Here is a 20,456-nt window from a genome sequence, read left to right on the forward strand (position 1 = left end):
TATTATTTATATTCATTTAATATTGTATAGATACATATGCATATGCAATTTAAATTCAATAAAGATTTTCATAAATGCAATACTGACAAACAATTCTACAGAACGTATTAAGAATACTTCAAAAATATAACGTGTTGATAATGCAATATATTTTAAAATATTCTATAAAATGAAAACAGTTCATATTATTTAATTCCGCTACTCATACTAATTTCGCTATATTATGATAATTTAGAAATGTTTGGGGGCCAACAAACTGTGCAACATCTGTTGAGTTAAATATGAGTAAAATTTGTTCAACATTGAGCAACATTGAGAGAACGTGAATATAGCGCAGTTTTAACTATATATCGCAATAAACTGCGTTTATAAAAAGGCCTAATAATATCAAATAAATCGTAATAGGTTTAATTACTTCTTGCCTAATAAAAATTAGTTTAAATTAAGAACTGAGAAATAAGGAATTACAGTGCGAAAATCTTTGTTGCAGATCCTTTAATGTTTACGTGCATAATTATTTTCGTTTTTTGCTAAATTTTCCTCTTTGCTCCATTTTAAATATAACAATTATTTTTTAACTATAAAAAGCAAAACATTCTATAAATAAATTTCTATATTAAATTCTCCCATCAGGCTTGTTTGACTAACATTGTAATAATTTAAAATCTTTTAAAGTTTTCCTATGTGATTCATTTGTACTGGATGAACAAATATGCAATTGGAATTTTTTATTTAATTAATATGATTTAAAATGTATTTTTATATACCAAGTAGATGTACATGAAAAATATTACAAAACAAGTTCAATGAAATAATTTTTTTTTTATGGAATCCTGTAAATTGTATTTATATATGTATATAGCGTATATAGCGCATGAACTTGTTTATAAAAATTACCTTCTTTGGAAAGTCACATTATATTATATAAAATTATAAAAATTCTAATTTTATTAAGAATTGCTTGGCACTGTTGAGTAAAAATAAACGTAAATTAAATATGTTTTTTTTTATTTTTTAATAAAAGTTTTTTATAAAAAGTTTTCCGCGATCAAAATATGTAAACTAGAAAATATGTTTATTTACATTTTTTCGAATAAAATCTAAGTAAGTATAGAGTAGCGCTGTTAAATGCATTATACACAAAATTTATTTTCTTATTATTATTAATGATATAGACTAATATCGCATGATTCAGTTAAAATTCACCTGTTTGAATTTTATTTTTTTTGTGTTATTAACAATAATATTATTATAAAAAAAAAATGAATGAAATCTTGTTTGATTGATATACTAAGACTAGATATAGCTCTTTGGCTGCAATAGTGACATAGCTCAAAAAATACGATTTGTGAGTTATTTATATACAGAGATAAGCGCTAAAAGCATTTCTTTTTAGTGTAAAAAATGCCGTCTAACGCTAACGTAGTACAGACATTTGCTGTGACAAGTTGTTTATTGTGTACTAAATGAAGGTTGAGTTATGTTAGTGCTACAACGCGAGAAAAATATATTAACTAACCGTTTAAATATATTAAATTCATTTTTTCAAATGTGTAAATTTCGAGTTATGTTAGTGTTGCAGCAAACGAATTTTTATTGTTTGTTGGTAGTTAACCTCTAAATTGATCTACTGATTTTATCAAATATGTGTGAATGTGCCTGTGTGTAAGGAATTGTACACATTAATGTAATAAAATTATTTTGTTTTTAATACAAATAATTAGCAAACTATCATACTATAATAGAAATTAATTGTATCGGTCATTTAAATTATGAAAAAAAAAACTATTTCGCGAGAAAAAATTAATTAAATAATCATGGCTCATATTCCAATTTCCATTTTAATTATATTATAGTTTTCTTTCATAAAAATAAACAAAATTGTTACAAAAATTTTTAATTTATGAATGAATCAGTTATGAATATTAAAAATTTATCATTTATTTTATTATGTCTGGCTGTTTTATAGATTACTGAAGAGAGACATGAGGAAAGGAACTCTTTTTTCCCCGAACACTGTAGCCAGCCTTGGCTCATTGTAGCCTTCCCATATCCCATACGGCTGGTGTTAAAAATTTTAAAAACAATCACATAAATATGTAAATAATGTTAATAATTTTGGATTATGAATGAAAAGATTGTCCGCCTTCAAAATATTAAATGACAATTATTTTAATTTATTTATTTTAAATTGTGAAATTTTTATTAGATAAATTTAAAGTATACATAGTAGCTACTGTGCAATTTATATTTATGTTGGATGAATAGAAAAATTTAAAAATTTTTTTATGTTATTGAATGAGAATTACTTTAAAAAAAAGTAAAAAATAGAACAAATTATAAAAAAAAAATACAATTATTTGGATTTATAACCTTTGAATACAATGCCGATAAGTTTTTTATTTTCTAAAATGAAGTTTTCCTTGTGCGGTTTTTCCGAATAGAATGTTGTTTTTATTTTATTGACTTTTTTTTTAATTTTTGCAACAATATAATTAAAATAACCTTAAGTTTTGTAATTAGTTTTTATTTTGATTTAATTATAAAATTTGTTATCATAAATTTTAACGAAATTTTTCACATGTAATTTGTTTTCCTTTTGAAATATGAATGTCCTTCTTAAAAATTTATTTATGACCAATATAAAAATTAAAATTTTTAAATGGATATTAAATTACAAAGTGAAAAATTTGTATAATTTCAATTCTAGATTAACATATTAAGATTAACATAATTTTTGCTTTAATATTTCAATAGTTTTTAATAGATTTCAGAAACAAAGTGCTGTCATGAAGAACACCAGTATTAGCAACAAACAGACTTGAGACACAGTTTCTATAAGTGCCACAAATATATAAAGGATACCAAACTTTTCTTAATTTAAATGGAATAACACTATGTGGTAATAGATCAAAAGCATTTGACAAGTTATGACAGACTCCATATAACATTTAAATAAAAGCAAGTGATCAGATTACTTGTCATCGATCACTTTTCAAAAAATCCGTGTTGATTCGGCATCAATTGAATTGAACTACTCGTATATACATAATCGTAAATGAAATTTAAGAAATAATTTCATTTAAATAAGAGAACAACTTTCATACATGTCTGCATGAAATTAAAAAAAAGGACTGACTGAGTAAATTATATAAATAGCAGACCGATCAGATAATGAGAACAGTGTTAAAGAATTATTTTGGGCATACGTTGTCAAATCCGGTCGAACAGTCAACCAAAAACAAGTTCAAATATTTTTTACTCGAAAAACAAAAAAAGTATATTGATAAGATCTGCAATACTGGAAAGTCATGCAAATAGCCAAAGTTATCGCAATCAACTTCAAAAATATTGTTCCTGTTCGAGTTGGAAAAAAATTCACAAAATTATTGAAAAAAAGAAGCAAAATATTATATGTATGTAAACAAATAATGAAGAAACGAACAACAAAATTGGGTAATTTGAAAAAAAAAAAATTATTATTCCAAATTCAAATGAAATATTTTCATTATGTCACATAGATCAAAAATTTGACATTTAAAAATTTTAATTTTTTTAAGTGACGTAAATTTATGAATTTATTTACATATTTCATTTAAATTTAGAAGTTTTTACGTAACAAAAATGTCGAACTTTAGAATTCTTATACATTATTGTACACTTGGGTCATAAATGTACACCAAATATACGTATATTATGTATTTATATACATAAATAAAATTTTGAACCCATTAAAGTTGTTGAGAGATGAAATTTTAATGTTTCATTTTTTGTTTTTGTTCTAAAATTTTTAATACGTTTTATATGCAAATGTAATCGCTATACATTTAAATAAAATGTTGTTTATTAAATTTCTTATAAGAATTAAATAATCCTCGAAAATTTCAGCCATTTTAATTATTAAACTTGCATATGTATTATGTATTGCTTCCACTATTTCCTGTTACGAAATTATTCCTATACATACATACATAATTATGATTTGTAATTTAACTGCTATTAACTGCCCTGTTATAAACTCCACACAATTGTAAGTTTTAATAAAAAATCCATTTTATGCATAGCAAACCTATAAAAAATGTCATTAAATTTTGTACTTATAAAAGTTTCTAAAGTTGTAAAACCAATCAATGCCAAAATTTTTTTTGTTTCTTTTTGAAAAAAAAAATTATTTTTATATTTTATTGATTAACAAAGGAAAAAAAATACATATTACCTATGAAGTTTGTTTAAGATTATATTAGTTCAGATAAGGTACACGACTTCATTTTATTCATAGGTTCATAAAAATAATTCTCTATACTAATAAGGCAAACACTTCTTAAATGTATTTATATATTATATCCAATAGGATTTAAAATATTGTGCCTATATCTCATAAAATATTGTATACCATGTAGGGGGCAGATTATAATAATGCATTAATATACATATATATATTCGTAGCATGCATATACACCGTGTATGCAAGTCCTGCGGTTGAATCAACTAGAATTTATTGCAATACATGCAAAAATGTACTTATATGTACATAGTTATGTCAAAAAAATGAAAATGTTTTTTTTTTTTTAGAATAGAATGGAAATTTCCATTTAAAAGAAAATTAAAAGTATATTTAAACTGGTAAAAAACTTGTTTTAGTTAGACGAACCATGAATTCTTCCAATTCCAACGAAGCAAACCAATTAAATAGAAATAAAATCTTATTATTCTTCGAGATTTAGCAGAATAGAACAATTATTTGTAGAGTTTGTGTGTGTATAATGCATCTATGCACAAAAAAACAAAGAAAAAAACGAGTGAACAAAAAATAAATTGAGTTGCAAGAATAAATTTTTTATTTTTATATTGACTCTTTTTTTATATTGTGGTATCAATTAAAGAAGAAAATTGTTTCTTTAGCATCTATCTTGTAATTTAACATGAAAATAGAATTTTCTGGAATATTTTAATAGAATATATAGGGTATTTATGTAAGTAAAGGATGTTGTAACACACGATCGTATACATATATAGTAATGTGCTATTAAACAAGAGTCAAGTCTGCTATAAATAAACCGGTTAAGTATGAAAGTGATAATGTTTGCAAAATTTTAAGAGGAATGTAGGCATAGATTAACTATGCAGTTTTTGTGCATATTGCTAAATTTATACGATTTCTTATTGGCTTATATAATTTGATTCGTTTTTTTTATCTATACTTTTTCTAGATCTTGCTGTATTTGTTATTATTAAAAAGAAAGAAAGAACGAAATTTTATGAGTGTTTTAAATTTAATGTTTCAGTAAAATTATATTTTAAATTTGAAGGCGCATTCACAATATTATGCGAGATTGTAAAAGAGCGATTCTCAAAATTTCGGGGGTTGGGGGGGGGGATAAGCTAAATTGTGAAAATAAATTAAATGCAAGATGTCGCTCTTGTTTCGTTGTCATAATTTCGCAATGTTAGCTGTCATTTATTTTTATTTACTTTGCAATACCTAAAAGTTTTGTAGAGACAATTAATTTTTTATTTGCAGCCGTAGATTATTTTACAAAATTTTTCACAAATACATAATTGTATTTTCATTTTTTACAGATCGGACAGAATTATCTCGGTCAGATTCTACTTTAGAATCAGAAGAAAAATCATGATTATTCAATGCTATGTTCTCATCAGTTACTTCAGCTGTGCTGTAATGGAAACCGCCTTCTCGAGCTATATAAAAAATTTAATCTGGCTGTGCGTGGAACTTTTTTCCCTCACAAAAACATTCATCACACCTGGGAATCACAAAATGGTGGTATACAAAAACCAAATAGACTGTATATGTGAGACTAACACTACATGAAGTAATCATTTATCTAAATTACATGTAGCTATATTACGAATTGTTTTAGAATTTAATTTAATTCACAATTTCTTAAATAATTGTCAATGCAAAAATTTTTAAAACGGGTGATTTCCGTATATTAATTCCGATTTTATACTCGAAATATTCCTAATATTCAACCAAATATAATAATTTTTTTCTATTAAATTTACTTATTTAATTTATTTTTCAATGCATTATGCTTGCAAATTAGCAAATATTTTTTAATTTAATTTACAAAATAAATTTTTTATAATTCAATTTGTATGTTATCTCATTATTAAAATCATATTGCATCTATAAAAAATTAAAAAAATAATACTGCATATTGTGTATAACTGTTAAAGGTATACGAAATATATAACAAATAAAATGAATATTCTGATCACATAATTTAATTTTTTTATTTTTATTTTGTTCTCATAAAATGTAATTTATTTGAATGCTTGTAATTGAAAAGGAGAGTCAAAACAACATTATTACATTAATATATATGGGCATTATGTACCATATTAAATGTATATCATCAAATTTTATCAATTGAAAAATGTTTTTATTATTAAATAAATGGAATGGTATTTCATATCTTATGCACATATTATTTACATACAGTATTATTTATGTTTAAATTCATACTAATAATAAAGAATTTTACTTTAGGTATTCTATTTGTATCCGGTATTTGAAGGAAATTCTATATAATTCCATGAATTTCATGTTCAAATTTTCGATATTAGTGCTTATATAGGAAATTGGATTTGAAAAATGCAAATTGAATTTTTCCGTAAATTTATAAACGGTAAGAAACTACACTCTTTGTACTATTTTTTTTTTTGAAAATTTTTAGAACAAAGAAACATTTTCCAATGGGCGCATTGAAATAATATGCATCAAATTTAAAATTCCTTTACTTAGATAAACAGTAAGTCTACTGTAACTTTGTTTTAAACTAAATTTATGAAATTTTAATTCAATTTAATCAATTATTTTATACAAGTATTTTAAAATAGAATTTTTATAATAATATGTATTCAGTGTTCATTTCAATTATAAGCATTTGTACACAAAAGTAATCATATTATTATTAATTGATTATTAAAATATATTCATAAAAATATATTTATTTTGAAAAATATAAAATAAAAGTAAATAAATAAATACTTTAAGATTCGCTTGTACGAGTATTTGGCAATGATAATGACACCTTACTAATTATTTGTTATATTTAGGATAAAAAAAACAAAACTAATAATTCCTGTATGTATGTACAAAACATTTATTAAAAAATTTTGTACAGGTTATCCAAATAAATATTAAATTTACATACTTACTATGTTTTATCTATTAATACATGATATGTGTATATAAGTATGTATATATTACAGTGTTTTAATAAATTATGCAAAATTATTTACAAACGTGTATTTTGAATTCAGTTATAAGCGCACGCTTATAACAGTTTTTTGTTATATATGTAAACATATACAACCTCCCCGCGTATTATGTAAATGATATCGATTAATTAACTTGTTAATTAATTCATATATGAATTAGATATATGTACATTTGGATATGTGTGCATACATAAATGTGTATGTATCTTTTTAAATGTCAAGCTATAACATAATGATTAATTTGTATTATATATGAAAACATAAAAACAGCATCAAAAAACTAAAAAATTGTATAGAACACACTTCAATGCCATTTATTGATATAAGATTATTGCCTAATTATACATATATACACACATATTATACATATATACATATGCAAAGCATAAAAATAATGTATTCTGTTAATTAAATTGCAAAACTATACTTTAAAATTGATTTGTAGTTTTATTGATTTAATATTTAAGATTGATTTATGTATTAATAAATTATGTAAAAAATAATTTTTATTTTAATCGAGTTTGTTAGTTACATATAATATGTATGTATTTATGAATGTACATATGTATATCTAAATACATATTGTCAAATTAATTTTCATACACATTGTATTTATTACATACACATACATATATATATATGTATGAATGCATAAGTAAGATGTAAGGATCTGAAAAAATAAATTTACTAAAGATTTCAAAGACGTGTTGTCTTTAAAATTCTCTTGTAAATATAATATACATGCATATATACACGCATATATATGTACGCATATTGATCACTCTAATTAAACATTTCTTCCTTCAATATATACATACATATAGATAAAATATTAATTATATTTTCTATTTTTACTCTTTTGTAGGTAATCAACATAATATTTTTATGTAGTTTACTACAATCACCTCTCTTTCATGTAGTTTTAACCAATTTTTAAACAAAATGTCATAATGAAATGTTCTTCATCATAACGCGTTCTAGTACGTCTGATTTATTTAATTATATTGGAGTTATTAACATGATTTGGAAATCAAAATTTGCAAAGCTGTTGATTATTAATGCTGATTAAGAAATAAACTGCTAAAAATGCTGATAAAGAAACCATCTGGTGAGTATAAATAATAAGATACATAAGTAATAATATGAGGATTGAAACATAAATTTGTCATGCATTTTAGGACAACTTGAAATTTACAAATGTGGCTAAATTCCTATAAGTAAATGGCTAAATAAGGATAAATTTTCAAATAAAATTTGCCTGGATTTCAACTAAAACTTGGTTCATATTATCGAATTGTGATATTCAAGTTCATATTACACAATTAACAAAAATTATATATAGCCTAATTTTAAGTATTTGGTTTTTATGAAGAATTCAGCAATAACCAGAATTTTTTCATTAATTTACAGTTATCATTTTGATTTTGATGTACATATGTTTATATGAATATGTATATATATATGCATACATAAAAATTTTATATAAGTAAAAAGTGAATTTAATCAAATAGTCAATATATACAACATATATATAAAAATTCTAAAATCAATATTAAGTAAGAAATCATTAAAAACTTTTTTATTTTACATTGTTGTTATACATTATTTAATATAATATCATTTCACGTTAACATTATTGCAATTTAAGGTAATGAATCTTAATTAAAATGCATTCCAGGTTGAACAACTTAGTAATGAGAAATGCTTTTTAATAATTTATTTAAAAAATAAATTATTTTAAATTACTTATTTATAATATTGTAGAGGTTAGGTTTTTTATATATATATATAAAAAGAAATGTTGATAAAACTTAATATTGTAATTCTAGTTATTAACTTTTTTTGCAAAAATATATACATATATAAGTAGTTGTCTATGTACATAGCATGGTAAAATAATTGTTATTATATGTATATGCTAATGTGGAATATTGATGCATTTTTTTTAATAAGCATATAATTCTCTATATTTATAAACAATTGTTCATAATATAATATTGTATATTCATACATATATACATGCACTTGTGCATTACATTTTATAAATCGAATTCAAATGTGAAATGTTTTGATTTTATTAGAAAAACACCTTTTAATTTTCATTTCATTTGTGCCAACACGTGATTTATGTTTTATATATGGTATGTTATGGTAATTTTTATATGAAAGAATTTTAATATTATTATTCAAATGATTCCCCATTTATGAATTTTGTAATATATAAATAACTAGTATTGAATTCTAAAAGCATATTTATGTTAGATGTACCAATATGGTACATGGTGTGTTTCAGTATAGCATTTAAAGTGCGCGCATACAGATTAAATATAGAGCTTTTAATAATTATTTGTTTTCTTTAACAGTAGATTCAAATTAGTAGCAATATATTACCTTTTAAAAATTTCCATTATTTATATTTGCAAAAAAAAAAATATAATATTACAAAATAATACAGCATATATATATGTAATAATTTTTAAAATCTTTCGAATCTAAGTTCTGTTAGAGTACAAATAGAATAATCGTTTTAAAATGTCAAAAACTGATGGTGCAAATAAATGATAACAATTATTGTTATCAATTATTGTATGATAATTAAATAGAAAAAGTTTACCAATTTTATTGAAAAACTATAATTAAATAAGCAGTGTGTATACAATGCAAAATATCTATTATACTTTAATATTATGACTTATTTTTAACTATTGACACACAAATGTATATATAATGTACATATATTGTGAGAATATTATATGATAAATCCAATTTTTGTAGAATCTTTTCAAGGATTATTCAATTTATTCATGTGTGATACTATCAATTTTATTATTATTCTGCATTAATTTCCTATAAATTGCAAGTATATAAAGAATATATATATAAAGTAGAATAATATATGAAATGTAATTTAATATATTAAATGGAAATATTTCGCATACTATTTTAATATAATTTTGTAGAATATAGAGAAGGTAGAATGAATTTCATTCATCTACTGACTCATGAATGGTATTTAGAAAAAATCAATAACAAAAACAAAAATGATATTTGAAGAAATTTTAAATGTACGAATGTGCGATGGATAAATTTATAAAATGCAAATTAAATATTAAAATTAAATAAATTTAACATTTAAAAATTAAAAAATAGGATTAATAATTATAGCAGTATACGATCAGAACAAACAAAGAAAATCTCCTGGAAAATTACCAATTTAAAAGATGCTTTAATCATTTTGTATATGCGATCTTCATAACCAGTCACAAGTTCATTGCTATTAGTTCATTGTTCATCATGTTAAATTAAAGTATAATTTTAACTGTATTAAATGTTATATTATACAAAAAAAAAGAAATATGTATTTATATACCATAAATAATATATTGGTATAATGGAATTAAACTTTGGTGTAAGTTTTTGATCATGATGACGTCAATAGCGACCTATAAATAATATAACCAGTTGCATGAAAAAAAATCACACTGGTTGTATAGGAAATTGGAAAATTACCTGCAATTTTTTTTGTTTTTAAGAATATGAAATATGTAATTTAATTAATTTTGTATTTAAGTATTATAGAAATGCATATTATAGTGTTTTTAAAATTGGTATTTTTTAGGTACAAATACATTTATAAGTAATGGAAATTTTTTTTAGAGGTATTGAAGTTCAAGTTCAATGATAATCGAAAATATTTACAGTTGTATTTAAAGTTATTGTAATTTTAAGTAATAATTTATATTAATATTTAATGGAATCTTTTTTGTAATGTATAACAAGTGTCTAATTCAAAATTGCAGTAATACGGTATTAATGCACAATTCAGCTTATGAATTGTAAATGCTGAATTGTTTATAAATTCATTATTCTGCAATTTTGAAATCACAAATTGTGTGCACTAAAATTTCAAAAATTACAATTGATCTTTGATTTAATTTCTTTGATTACAAAGAAAAAACTAAATTAATTTTAAACTTTGGACATTCTAAATTCAATTGAAATAGCATTTTTTGACGTACATACAGCTTATTGTTATCGTTAAAACAAAAAAAAAATTTTTGTATAAATTCAAAAACTAAGCAAAAACCACAAATACTGAGTTGAGTTTTGTTATATAAAAATATTGCGTGCCATTGTTACAGACATACACACATTGATTTTTTTTTTGTTTTGAATTTTACAAAAAAAAAATTATTTTTTACACCTTCAATATAAGTGTTAAACAAAATAAAATTCAAATATGTACAAATATTTTAAGTAAAGTCAGCATTTTTTATTATACTACATGCCGAAATATGTACATACTATAATGAAGACGCCGCCATTCAAACTTCAATATTTTGCATTACAAAGAAATTATAAAAATTAATATATTAATAGTAAATTAACATTAATTTTATTTGATTTTATTTGAAAAAAATATTGGTAGTAAAAAAATAGCATTATACCGTTATTTTTTAATTTTATACCGTTATATGTAGCAAATTTTTAACGTTATTTAATATCATTTTACGTTAAAAATCACTGTGTATATAATTTAAGGAACTTAGTTTAATAAGTGTTACCAACATATAAGAATATTTATAGCAGTTATGCTTGTTAATTTTATTGTACTGAATTTAATATTATTTTTTTATTATAATAATTTTTCACTGTCAAGGTACTACGATACAAATAATTACTTTAAAAATTTTTTTTCATGACCATCATAATATGTTAACATTTCATATGTACGTATACGTACATTATATACATAATATACATATATTTATATAAATATAAACCAAGTTAAAAACTATAATACATATATCAAACTTCAATTATATCAAGTAACATCATTTTTTTGTATATTTATATTTCTTTCAATTTTATTTTCAATGTTAAAAAATTATAATGAACCTATACTCTATACACAAATATAAATTATTTATTATATAATAAAATTATATATAATATAGCAAAACAATAAAAATTGGTATACTTAAATAGTTTAGTCAACTTTTATATTATTAAACAGTCAAATGATAAAAATATTGTATTAAATTTTTATAACTAAGCATATAAAAGCCGGTTGATTGACAATAAACAATATAAAGAAAAACTATATATACGAAAATAGAATATTTTACTGATATTAGCACTTGCATACGTTAATAGTTACATGTATATTTTGTTTATTATATAAGTATGTATATATCTGTATAAATGCCATATTAATATTCATAAATTAAAAACAAATTTCAAATTCAAAAACTTTGCCAAACAATGCATTAAATTAACAGTATAAATGTATGTATGTATATGTATTTGCGTATGAAAGCAATTGATAGCGTTAAAAACAAGAAACAAAAAACTTTTACAAATTTATGTTTTTTATATATAAATACATATATACATACATAGCTACGTATTATTTCTTGTATAAATTAAAATATTATTATATTGTATAACATTTACATAATATTATAATATTTATTATATAACAAAAAAAAAACATTTACTTTTACTGCCCTAATTTTAAAATATTCTCGAAATTTCGATTCGAACATTTTTCTGTTTGGGTTTTTTTTTCTATCAAACATAACCATTATTGAATTTTATTTTTCGCTTATTTTTTGTTTATTTATTTTTGAATTTTGATTTCTCATTTTATATATTTTTTTGTTTTCAATAATACCTTGATTACCTTCCATGGTCTTCATCTTATACACAAAAAAAAAACAAAAAATGAAAACATAATAAACAATAAAAAAGAAAAAATATTGAAAGATGAAAAATTAAAAGAAAAAAAAATTGTGAATAACTATTTTTTGTTTTTTTTTTTGTATTGGTTCTTCTCTTGAATCTTGTATAATTTTTGTTATATAAGCTTAATGTTTTATTTAACCATGAATTGCATGTATGTATATGTATGTATATACAAATTTTAAAAATTCAATTAACTGGATCTGATCAAATGTTTATTAAAATCAAAAAATTAGTTTGTAATTAAAAGAAGAAAAAGAAATCAAAATATTCAAATAGAAAAAGAATTATAATAAACAAGAGTTTTGTTTGTATGTATTTGAAGAATTAATAATAAAAGCAAAAAAAACAAATTTTTAGTCGGAAGGTCTTCCTAAAAACAAATTTTTGTATGTTTATAATATGAAAATCAGTAAGTACGGTACATATGTATATAAATACAACCTTATGTAAAAAGTTAAAATACTTAAGAATGAATGGGTAGAGCGGAGATATTACGAACATATTTTATTTTGTTTTTCGTTTTTCTATTATTAGAAAATTATTTTTAAATAAATTTTAATATTTATTGTTATATAATATTAAATATATATATATATACATAATTAGCATACATATAAACAATACATAAAAACAAATACACAAAAATTCAAAATTAATATTATGTTTCAAATTTTTTTTTCATTAAATTACAGGAAATTATTTGAAAAAATAAATAAATAAATTAAATAAATAGTTTTTATTGCGATTTTTTAATTAATTTTTTGAAAATGCAAATTTATTTCTTGTTATTTTTTTTTTGAGAATTATTATTATTATTACTCTTATTTTTTTATTTATAAATTAATATATTAATTAATTAATTATAACCAATTAATTTTTTATTTTCATTTTTGGTATTTTTTAGGTTTACCTTAAATGGAAAATGCATTATAGAAACGGTAAAAAAAAAAAACAAGTGGTGAATACTTAATTGTATTTTGATGGAATGGAAGTTTTCCAGTATTATTCTCATAGTTGGAAATATTTTTTTAAGCTTCCTTAGAATAAAGCAAAAATAATTTTACATTAACTGTATTATTTTTAAATGTTAATTTAAAGTCAACTATGATTATAAAAATAAAAATGATTAATTTATAATTTTAGAAGAAAAAAATTAGAAATATTGAATTAAAGCATCTAAGTAATGAGTATTACATTAATTTTGAAAAAATTAAATAAAAATAATAGAGAATAAAATGAATAAATATTAAGAATTAATACAATAATACTTTATTTCGTATTTTTCCTTTATATATGCTTAGTATAGAATGCAATTTATAATTTAAGCTTGTGGAGCAGTTCATTCAACCTCCTATCTATTAAACTATTATACACTTTTAATTTATTTTTAATTGTATAAGTTTAAAAATCATTTATTATTTTTTCTATTTTTTTATATATGTATATGTATATACTTAAGTTCCGATTATTAAACTAAATTTATTCTGTATCAATATATTTATACGTATACATATGTGAACATTAATTCTTTGATAGTTACTTAATAATTAATAATTCTCAAGTAACTTGTATTATTTGCTACCTCTTTTTCATACCTACATATGTAATTAAAAATTTTAATTAAAAATATATATGTGATAAATATGCTGTATGTATTATATAAAAATAGAAATTTAAAAATAATAAAATATTTAATTTATAGAAACTATAATATGTATATGATATTTATTTGTGAATACATACATATTATAGATTGTAATTGACGTACTTTTATATATAAATTCAAAGAACTCATTATAAATTCTTGAATTAATACAATGATTAAGCATTTTTTTGTAATATTTTATTAAGAGTTTGTCTGGTATATAATTTTTATATACATAGATAATCTACTTTAAAGCATTATATTACGAAAAAAAAAAGACTTTTACTAACAGTATTTTATTCTATGTTATTTATTAACTAATTTATATAATAAATTCTACGTTATTAATGTATATACATACATAATGCATCGAAAATATTACCTTGAAAATCGATAACTATTATGTATTATCTGTTTGTGTATATAAACTTGTACATGGAATAATAATTTTTTTGCATATTATGTATATGAAGGTAGTCCGTATATATGTATAGATTATAATTTTTTTTCTACTTTTACTTTAAAATAACGTAATTAAAACTTATATAACAGGTATAATTTCTTGTAAACAGGTTCTTTTTTGTATATATATATATATATTTGATATATATAAAATATAAGCATTTCTAATATATTTATAATAATGTTTGAATATATTTCAAATTTGATTTAAAATCTGTTGTAATCGTTCAATCATACTAATATTGTATTAATTTAAAAATAAATTTTGATTGTTCCAAAAATTTCAAAAAACGAATCATAAATTTTAATGCTCAACAAATTCAAATACTCAAAATTTAATTAATATTTTAAATAATTTTTTTTTTTTTGTATCACATTATTTTGTTTTTATATTTCTATAAATCAAAATATCAAATTTTCATAAATTCAAACATAAAACATAAAATATTTATATAAGTAATTAATTATCCTTTAATTCACACTTATCAAATATAATATTGTACTATTAATATTTTAATTATAAAAGTCGTATATGCGTAAGAAAATCCTATTTATGTTAAAAATTTTTTTAAAAACAAAATAGATTTAATTAAATTATTATTCGAGTGCGCCAAAAATTTCAAAAAGAAGCTTGTGTATATAGACATATTAGAGTACGAATTTAAGCATATAATGATACGTACATATATTCCTTGTGTTGGAATTAAGCATATATGAGCGTATCTTGTGTTATTTCTATTATTGTTTACAATTTTTCACAACAACCAATTAATTTTTTTATATTTTTCAATTTTTTCATTTTTTTTTATTCATGTGTATACATATATATGTATATAAGGTATAAAAATTAAATAATTTTTATACACAAGCGAGTGCATAAATTCGTGATACTAATAATTTTGAAAATAACACACGCACAACAGCAAACACACGCTTTAATCATATAAATACGCTTAATCCCAAATCGTATACTTTGAAAATCATACATACATGTCTGTATATATAAATAATAATTATAAAATTTTATGCATTTATGCACATATGTGTATAATTAAAATATTCATTAATAAATTTATAAATATTGAAAATTTTGGAATTTAAAAATTTTTTTGTTTACCACATTCCATATAATTGTAGAATATTAAGTGTAAATAATTCTTGATTTTCAATAATTGTAATAGTTCTTACACTTTTTGATTATTTAAAAATATTTCTTAATATTTACTTAATTTATTTTAATTTCATATTATACGTATTTAATTTAATTCGTTTTGCCTTCACAACTTATATTTTTCTTAATTTTTTGTTTGAAATTTACATTTCCTACTAATGATCATTTTTTGCTTTGGTCTTAATCAAAATTTCTTAATAACATTTATGGTCTTGAAATTCGGAAAATTTTGTATTTTTATTGATTACTTTATTTTCCTATATGTATTATAATTTACAATAATTTAAATAAATATAATATTATCTATTTTCTGCTTATATATCACTTACATTTTGGCGATCTAGTTGTTTTTCCTGGTTTTCTTTTATTAAAAAATGAATCAACAACATTAATACTATTTTTATATTTTTTATTTGATTTTAAATTCATTCTATATACTTTATTTAATTCTGGACCATTTAATTCATCTTTTGTATTAACAGCACTATATTGTTGTGCAAAAAATTTTTTAAAATCTTTCATTTTCTATATATATTTTGTTCTCTATATTAAAAATTTCTTTTATTTTAAGAAAAACTTATTTTTAAGTATTTATAAATTTTATTGAAAATGAACACTTTTAATTTTGTTATAATTAATAAATACACAATTTAAATTAAAAATTCATAAAATTATTTTAATTATAACAGTTGTATTTTTTAATTTTATTAATTAATATTGCAAAAAATATAATTTGAAATTTAACTTTAACACCACCACATTTAATAACTTGACAAAAATATTGTTGTTTTTTTTAAATATTTTTTAGTTTAATTTAATTTTCATTAATTTTTCTTTTCTTTATATTTTTTAAATTATTTCAAAAAATAATTTTAATATATATTTTTTTTTTTCATTTAATTTATTTATTTTTCTATATTTAATATTTAATTAACTCAAAATTTTATAAATTAAATTTAACAATTAATATTTTTATTTTTTATTTTTTAATTAAACTTCCTTTTCTAAATTAATTTTATTTAAAATTTTTAAATTTTAACCGTAATTTCTTTATTTATTTTTCTTGTGTTCCGATCGTAAGTGATGTTCAGTTATGAGTGAGAAATTTTTATCTCAAGTCACTCATATAAATAAGTAAATTCCAAAAATATAATAAAAAAAATTAAAGGCTTTAAATTAAATACAAAAAAAAAAAAGAAAAAATTCACGAGTGGCCAATGGTCTGTTAAATTGTCAAGTTATTTTTTAACTACGATAAAAAATTATATTTGTATTTTTTCTATTTTCTTGCTTTTTTATTTTTACTTTTACATTTTTTTTAATTATTTTTCTCTTTTTTCACATTTTCTTATTCATTTCTTCCATCTATATGTGTAAAAGTATAGTTTTTATTTTTTATTCTTTATTTATTTTTTCTTCATTTTTTAATGATACTTTTTTAAATTACATACACACACATTTATTCGTTGTTTTTGTTTTTTTTTTTTATTTTGAATTGAAAAACATAAAAAGTGTACTCGCAATTTTAACTGTTTTTTTTTTTGTATTTCTGTTTTTTTTTTTTACTAATACATATGCATTATCATAAATACAATAGTATAAAACTATAAGAAAAATATTTTTAAGTTTAAATGAAAAGTTTGTTGTTACAACAAGTTTTATTGCAACTGTACTGTTGTTTGTGAATATTTTCTTACGATATTATATCATGCAAAAAATAGAATGTTCGAATGTTTGATCAATGTTATGTATTGTATTTGTATAAGTAATTTTCATTTATGCTTGTATTTTTTTGTATTTTTTACATTTTAATACTGTTATACATATTTGGTTTGTTGTTAAATTCATCATTCTTTGTTGCGAATAATACATATAGGTCTTAAGTTAATTTTAATATTCCTTTTGAATCAAAAGAAAATTGTTTACGTGATTTTAGTATTTTAAAATTTAGACAATGTTATAATAATTTTCAAAAACAATTAAAAAAGCTGTAATTTTTTATAAAATTTTTCTGAAATTCTAATTTTTAAGAATGTACTCAATAAGCTAGATAATATAGAATTATAAAAAGTGTAAGAATACTTGTATTTATTTCATTTATACATATATGTGTACATATATACTTATATAAATGAAATAAATACAAGCAACCGTGGCACACATTTTGGTAAATTAATTAAAGTTTTCATAAATAAAGCACTTGCAAGTAATGCTTATAAAACGGTCTTGTTACTATAGTTTTATGAAGTATTTGTAAAATGGATGTCACGAAATCTTTGAAGGATTTAAAGCCTTTATTGTTACATATTTAAACATAAATCAAAAATAAATTTCTTAATTTTACAATTAATAATGTATCTTTAAATCTATACAATATCAAAAACAAACAAACACATTAACAAACTGTTTTCATTTTTATAAGTATTGAACAATATGCAATTCAAAGCGAAAACAACATAAAAAATTTGTAAACATTTCATATAATTATAAGAAAGCCATATTCATGGAGCATATATTATGTAATTATGATTAGAAATATAAATTATATGGTCACAAACTCTATAAGAAAATCTATTATACAATATTAAGTAATCAATATGATATTGAAAAATTTTATTTACTTAACGTTAACTTAGATTATATATTAAAAAAAAATAATAAACATATGCCGACCATATACTCAGGCCTATATAAAGAATTATTTTTATATAATTTAACCAACTTTCATTTATAAGAAAAACTTGAAGATCTACTTATTTAGCATAATAGCTTACTAAATTTTTTTTTCTTTCTAAAATAAAAATAAACGTAATATTCAACTATTTTGTTGTCAATAAACAATTATTATACCTGTATATAGATTTAAATTACTGATATTATAAATAAAATGTATATGTATGTATGTAATTAAAACTATACTATTTATAATATTGCACCATAATATTCTGAATTTCTACTATGCAAAAAAAAAAGAAAAATGTGTAAACACATTCTTTCTCATTTTTTGATATTTTTTTTGTTTTTATTTTTTGATTAACTTAAGGAAAAAAAAATAAATGTTGAAACACATATTTTAATTTCATATATATGTATGTACGTGTATAGCATTGTTAATCAATTGAAGTTATTTATGATATTTTTTATATATGTAAATGTACATAATAATATGTAGTGTGTTGTGTAGTAATTAATTTTATTATATAGATTGCTTTTACTATTTTATTATTTTCTTTAAAAAATGAGAAATTATTGCTACACCACAATAAATACACTACAATTTTAAATGACTTGTTTACCTGTTTAAGTGCGTTATTATTAAAGCGCATGATTTTTTATTATTACTAAGTATTTCTTACAGTTTAATGCAAAAGCTTTCAAGCAAGCACAACACTATGGTTGCAGTAGATCTATATATGTATGTGGTGGCATAAAGAAAATTTTGACCTTAAGGAAAAAATTACAGTGATTTTGTTTTTATTTTTTTTTTTTGTAATTAAAGAAGCTTTATCGCATAATTAAATCAAGTACCTCTACATATAGATAATATCTATTAATTGATCTATACTATAAATTGATATTATCGTATACACGTATATGTATTAATTCTAAATAATAACATGTGTGCATACTTTCTATATAAAATTTCTATAGAAAAGAAAAGAAAAATGTTAAATATATCAATTTAAGTTAGGTTTAGAAATATTTAATAAAGTATACATATATTATATATAATTTATTTTAAGTACATTATTTTAAATAAAAAATGTTAAAATAATTAAAATCGTTTTTTGCAGGAATATAAGGCAAACATTAACTAAGAAATATGCAATAAATATATATACATCGTTAATACATATTACAACATTTTAACTATTCTGCATCAATTCTTAATTGTTAAGCACCAAAGCATCAACACTAAATTTGACAGACTATACAAATATTGCAGAACAGAGCAGTGTGAATTGTAATCAAATGTGATATAAGGGCGCATATTAGTATGCTTTGATATGTTATTCAAAATGGATGACTGTAAGAAGAAGAATTATATACCTTATTCTACGCTTTTATTAATACCTTATTATAATACGCTTTTATTAATATTTAAGTTGAAAATGGGAATATTATCAAAATGCAGAAGCACATTTTACACTGCACGTAGTAGGATACTTATGGAATAGAGAA

The 20,456-nt window shown here is 20.7% G+C and overlaps 1 protein-coding gene across 1 annotated transcript in view; it reads right to left on the minus strand.

Moving 5' to 3' along the window:
- LOC129615449 (scavenger receptor class B member 1) overlaps nt 1–17,019 on the minus strand; it is a 39,880-nt gene extending 22,861 nt beyond the window's left edge. Inside the window, exon 1 of the mRNA XM_055530670.1 lies at nt 16,604–17,019. Within this exon, the coding sequence (XP_055386645.1) occupies nt 16,604–16,796 (193 nt within the window). The 5' untranslated portion in view covers nt 16,797–17,019. The remainder of the gene's footprint in view (nt 1–16,603) is intronic.
- Nucleotides 17,020–20,456: the final 3,437 nt, after the last annotated feature.

The sequence above is a fragment of the Condylostylus longicornis genome, unplaced genomic scaffold (assembly GCF_029603195.1).
Source record: "Condylostylus longicornis isolate FDR11 unplaced genomic scaffold, ASM2960319v2 ptg000005l, whole genome shotgun sequence".
Lineage (NCBI taxonomy): Eukaryota > Metazoa > Arthropoda > Insecta > Diptera > Dolichopodidae > Condylostylus > Condylostylus longicornis.